This window comes from Maylandia zebra, linkage group LG15 (genome assembly GCF_041146795.1).
Source record: "Maylandia zebra isolate NMK-2024a linkage group LG15, Mzebra_GT3a, whole genome shotgun sequence".
NCBI lineage: Eukaryota > Metazoa > Chordata > Actinopteri > Cichliformes > Cichlidae > Maylandia > Maylandia zebra.
In genome coordinates this window covers 28,015,187-28,021,440 of record NC_135181.1, presented here as the reverse complement: position 1 = coordinate 28,021,440, position 6,254 = coordinate 28,015,187, and the positions used below count along the sequence as shown (strand labels likewise).

The 6,254-nt window shown below is 40.7% G+C and overlaps 1 protein-coding gene across 4 annotated transcripts in view; it reads left to right on the top strand.

The window, feature by feature from the left end:
* Positions 1–654: 654 nt before the first annotated feature.
* Positions 655–6,254, top strand: part of ppp4r4 (protein phosphatase 4, regulatory subunit 4) — a 30,246-nt gene continuing 24,646 nt past the window's right edge. For all 4 annotated transcript variants that reach the window (XM_014411772.3, XM_014411771.3, XM_014411770.3 and 1 more), the window contains exon 1: positions 655–1,848. In XM_014411772.3, the coding sequence (XP_014267258.1) occupies positions 1,741–1,848 (108 nt within the window). In that variant the 5' untranslated portion in view covers positions 655–1,740. The remainder of the gene's footprint in view (positions 1,849–6,254) is intronic.

The window sequence follows — 6,254 nt, the reverse complement described above, 5'->3', positions numbered from 1 at the left end:
AATCAAATTGGATGATAAAAACAAAACAACATTCAAGTGGATTCAAGTGTGGTTGGAAGTTCCACAAATTCAAACATATAAAAATAAAATAAAACAAACTGTTGACTGGGTACTACCTGTGAAACCATCCAATCAGGAAGCAGCACTCTCTGGTGTGCAGCAGAAGGTTCTGGTTCAGAGTCTGAGGGTCTGATCAACTCTGAGCTTTCATGAGCCGGACTGTCAGCCAACTCTGACACTGAGACTGCAGCTGAAGGTCAGCCCCTGTTCTTCTTCTCCTCCTCCTCCTTCTCCTCCTGTCTGTCTGGTCTCACCTGTCCCCATCTTTTTGCATTATGTGTTTTTTGTCTCGGTATGATAGTGTAACTTAAGTGGCTTACCTGCCTGCTCTGTCCCAACTACATGTCATTCAGAAACTCCAGGCATCTAACAAAGGGCCAACAGGGCTAACCTGTGATTACCTGCTCTAAAATGATGATTGAACACAGGAAACAATCTCAGAGCTTAACAGGTGAGGCATTCATCACATAAGCTGTGAGCTTCATGTTCACGTGGAAAAAGAAACATTTCAGAAAAAAAAGAAGAAAACCCTGAATGCAGGAAGTGACCCTGACCCTGCAAAATAAAACAAATTAATGCGGATTTTAAGCACGTGACGTGGATAGTTTTATTTGATGATTATTGAACTTTCAGGTGCGTTTACAGGTGATGGGACAGCTCAGAATGAGAGCGGGTTCTAGATCGAAGACACGTTCTGGACTTTATGAATTAGCACGGACAGTCGTTTCCATGGAGACGGATCAGCTGCTGCACTGCGCCTCCAGCTTAACGCCCTGCAGCTCATCTCTCGGTCCCGGTTCAGGTCGGGCTTGCATCCTCATGACTCCGTTTAGGTTCGCTCAGCCCGCTCTGCTGCTCACGGGTCACTCACGGTGATGAAGCCTCCTCCTCTTCGTCCTTTGGTGTGAAAATCAGTCTGATACCGTCTGTGAACTTTGACGCTGTCCGGTACCGGTCTGCGTATGACAGACCAGCACTGAACGTAGAGTGGGCGATTCGGTTCGGTTGTGCACTGTCGAGGATGACGGACTCAAAGGAGCACGGAGGAGCGCAGCCGCAGTTCTGCGTGACGCTCCCACCGCAGCCCTGAGGAGCTGAAGCAGGTGGAGAAGATCTGGACTTTGTCAGAATATTTGGAGATATGCGACGAACCGGAGAGGAGGTCCATCTGATTCATCCCGCGCCCGGTTTGTGCGGTTTCCTGCATTCAGTCTTTGGATTTACTCCGAATAAATTCCGTGTGCGGACTTTTGGACTGAGTGTGGTGTGAATGAAGAGTCCTCGGGGAATAAAAGAGTTAACTGGAGCTTTTTACACGCAGTCTGGCTGGCTTCTCTGCGCTGCACTGGATCTGCTTGGAAACGTGTGACACATCCCGGTAACGGTGTGACAGTTTGGGATGTTACGGGGGATTTTTCTGGAGGAATCGCAGTTCTGTGAGCGCCGAACCGCAGATCGTGCCGTGAGTGTGTGGACGGGTTTTGTTTGGGATCTCTGATAGCTGCATCGTGTGCAAATGAGCGCGTTCGTGAGACTTTGTCAGACTTTTGAACGGAGTCTGGAGTGACGTTCAGCTCGAGCCGGGATCTCCTTGGAAACGGTTAGTGACAGCCCCGCAACCCCCGCCCCCTCAACAGGGATGGTCGGAGCTGATACGACTGCCCCCCCTCTAACAGCCAGATGTTACCCGGCAGGATGGCCCTGAGCCCGGCCGGCGTGCTGTGCGGCCCGCTGGAGGAGCTGCAGGAACTCGCCTTCATCGAGAGGCCGATCCGCAGGAGCCTGAAGGTGGGTGTGTGTGTGTGAGAGAGAGAAACGTAAAGTAATGAGGAGGAGGGTGAGTTAGTGGGAGGAAGATCAGCAGCTTCAGTGGAGGAAGCAGAAGGGAGACCCGCAGCATGACGCAGTTTGTCCGCCTGTCTGTCTGCAGAGAGACAGACAGGTCTGAGGTGCATCGAGAAAAACGGCCAATAACTGATCGATTAACCAGTAATCATGAGAAACAGAGTGAAGCTGTCTCTGATCTAATTTAAGACAGTCGCTATTCATGACTGATCAGTAACTGAAAAGATAAACGCGCTGCCTGATTCTTACACCTGTAGCTGTGTGGGCGGGGTTTCACCATGATGACATTGAGAGAGGAGGCGGAGCTTGGGTGTTCTTACGGGAGAAAGCTGATGTGATGACGACAAACACACTTGCACTGTGTGCATGTGTATGTGTTGTTATGGTTGACAGTGGTCAGTCAGACTTCAGGTGAGCCTCTCCGTGTCCTCTTACGACCTTCCTGCACGTGTGAATGCTCAGGACAGTTCCTCATTGACAGACGTGACCCGGAAGTATCTGTGTTGCGCCCATAACAAGAGCTGTTCCATTTTTCCAAACACTAAGGAAAGGAGCTTCAGTGCTTCCTTTATTGCTTCCTTTAGCAGAGGAGACACTGGAACATCCTTTAGGAAAGGGAGCAGAAAACGCCAAATCTTAATTCATAGCATCTGATCGTTCATGAAAACAGGCAACATATTAAACAAAGTGAAGCAGATCATGAGAACATTCATCATAACTGCATTTTCCATTTCAGGGTCAGAATATTTTATTAATCCCTAGGGAAATGATGTGCTTTCATCCATAACCCGTTGATATATTTATAGTTTTTATAGCTGTTAAACTCACAGCTGATATCTGAACATCACACAGCTGGAATAAAACTACTTCCTGTTGAGTTGTTGCTGCATGAATGCAGAACGCTGTATGAGCTCAAGATTATGATCTATACCAGGGGTGGGGAAACTCCAGGCCTCAAGGGCTGGTGTGCTGTAGGTTTTAGATGTGTCCTTGATCCAACACAGTCGATTAAATGGCTAATAACCCCCTCAACATGTCTTGAAGAGGCCTTGTAATGAACTAATCATTTCATTCAGGTGTGCTGACCCAGGGTGAGATCTAAAACCTGCAGGTTCACCGGCCTTTCAGGCCTGGAGTTCCTCACCCTGATCTATATGAACAGATCAAAGTGTGTGTAAGGTTTTGTATAATCAGTGATCATTAGTAATCATTAGTAATGTCCTTTGTTGTATTACAGGCTTTAGGAGTCATGTTTACTTCAGGTCAGGTGGGAACAGTGATGATGGAGACAAGCAAATAAATAAATACCATATACACAAGATAACTGCCAGAGGGCAGAAGCTTAAACACCTGGTGTCCTGTGTTTGTGCAGTCCTGCAAGATGTTGCGTGCCTTTTTGAGACAGCGGATGCTACAGAGGTCCTTCAGTGATTTTCTAGGCCATGTTAGCGACCCTTTTAAATCAGAATACTTTAATAATCCGTAAGGAAATTGTGTGGGTTACAGTTGATCCAAGACAATAACAATAACAGACAGTAAATAATACTACATAATCCAAAGTTTACATAATATAAGAAATAGCTCTAATATTTACAAATAGCTCAATTATAAATATGCCTTAATGCCTTCTTGTGTGCCATGCTGCGGCTCAAGAACTACACAGAGATGCAATACATCACCACACCCTCAAAGGCTAGTGATAAACCAGCTATCATCATGAGATTTGTAAACAGGAAACACAAGAATGCACTGCTGAAGCAGGGGAGGAAACTAAAAGGATCGAATGTCTACATGAATGACCATCTAACAAAATCCAACGCTGACATGGCGAAGAAAGCACGACACTTAAAGAAACTGGGAAAAATTCAGAATACCTGGACTACAAACTGTAAAATATTTATTAAGCTTAACGGCACACTGGAGGAAGCTAAAGTGTTGGTCATCAAATGCATGCAGGATCTGGAAAACATTAACAAGTAATATAACTACAAAGACAAGGAGCTGGGCTAACAATCTACAGTCATCCAAGCAGGTAATAGAAGACAACAACGAGCTAAAAGCGTAACACATTTAAGGATGGAACAATCAAGTAACTCATTATCTGGGATCTATACATTGTTATCACAAAGGATTGCTAATCAGGAGATAAATTCACCAGCAAACAAGGAATACAAAACACATTTCACAGAGCAGGACATTGATCCAGAACTGAACTTTTTTAACATCAAAAATACCTGCTATTATCATAATGATGATCAATTCAACAAAACTGTCAAGGTGGACGGTAAAATATCTATAATTCACTTTAACAGTAGAAGTTTATATGCAAATTTTCATAAAATAAGAGAATATTTAAGCAAATTTACACATCCATTCAGTGTGATTGCAGTATCTGAGACATGGATTAATAAAGAGAAAGGTGGGGACTTTGTAATAGATGGATATGAATTAAATCTTATAAATAGAAAGAATAAGAATGGCGGTGGTGTGGCCTTGTTTGTGGACAAAAATTTAAAATACAAGATGGTAGAAAAAATGTCGATGGCGGTAGATAATATATTAGAGTGTGTAACAATAGAAATTAGTATGGGAAAAGAGAAAAATGTCATTGTAAGCTGTATATATAGAACACCAGGTTCAAATACTGAAATTTTTAAGGAGTGGGTAGATAAAATATTCACTAGGACAAACCAAAAAGTCATCTTCATTTGTGGGGATTTTAACATAGATCTATTAAATCCAAGCAAACAGAAAATGACAGAGGAGTTTATTAATACAATGTATAGCTTGGGACTTTGTCCAATGATCACTAAACCCAGCAGGATCACAGCACAATCGGCAACCTTAATAGACAATATATTTACAAATGAAATAGAAAATAGATCCATAAGTGGTCTTTTAATAAATGATATCAGTGATCACCTACCTGTTTTTATAGTGTATAATAAAAATTATAGGAAGGTTACACAGGAAAATATAGTAAAATACAAACGAATGAGAACAGAAGAGTCAATAAATGCATTTAAAAATGATTTGCTCAAGCAAGAATGGGAGACGCTGTATAGGGAAAAAAATATTGATAAAGCTTATGAGATTTTTTTAGGAAAATTTAAAATGTTATATAATAGTCGTTGCCCAGTAAGGAAATATAGTAAAAAACAAAAATATGCAGAATGCCCATGGATTACAAAATGATTGCAAAATGCATGTAAGAAGAAAAATACCTTATACAGAGAATTTATAATGAACCGAAGTATAGAAGCTGAAAATAAATATAAGAAATATAAAAATAAATTAACGAGTATTTTGAGGTCATGTAAAAAGGAATACTATGAGAAATTATTGATTATGAATAAAAATAATACTAAAGGGATTTGGAAAACATTAAATACCATCATTAAAAAGGGCTCTGGACAGTCAGACTATCCTTCGTATTTCACTAATAATGATAGAAACATTAATAATATGAGCGATGTGGTAAATGATTTCAACAAATTCTTTGTAAGTGTTGGGCCAGACTTGGCTGAAACAATTCCTGATATGACAGATTCGGTAGAGAAAGAAACCAGATTCATTGATCGCAATCCTCATTCAATGTTCTTAACGGCAGTAGAAGAAAAGGAAATCATTGATATTGTTGGGAAATTACAAACAAAAAACTCTACAGACTCTGATGACATAGATATGGAAATAGTCAAAAAAAGTGATAGAGGGCATTTCCAAACCCTTAACACATATCTGCAATTTGTCCATACAAACTGGTACATTCCCGACACAAATGAAAATAGCTAAAGTAACACCATTGTTCAAAAATGGAGATAAACACCAATTCACAAATTATAGGCCTGTCTCTCTACTTTCTCAATTTTCAAAAATACTGGAAAAATTTTTTATTAATAGACTCGACAAATTTATAGACAAACACAAAATAATAACGGATAGTCAGTATGGTTTCAGATCAAATAGATCAACATCATTGGCATTAATAGAATTGATCGAAAATATCACTAACAATATAGATAAAAGACAATGTATAGCTAGTATATTCATCGACCTAAAAAAAGCTTTTGATACAATTAATCATGAAATATTACTCGATAAATTGGAGTATTATGGCATTAGAGGAGTGGTGTTAGAGTGGGTAAAGAGTTATTTGAGAGACAGGAAGCAATTTGTGAAAATTGGGGAACATCAATCAGAGTGTATGGACATTGTTTGTGGAGTGCTGCAGGGGTCAGTATTGGGACCAAAGCTGTTTATCCTCTATATCAACGATATATGTAGAACATCAGATATATTACAGTTTATTCTATTTGCAGATGATAGAAATATTTTTTGTGCTGGAGAGA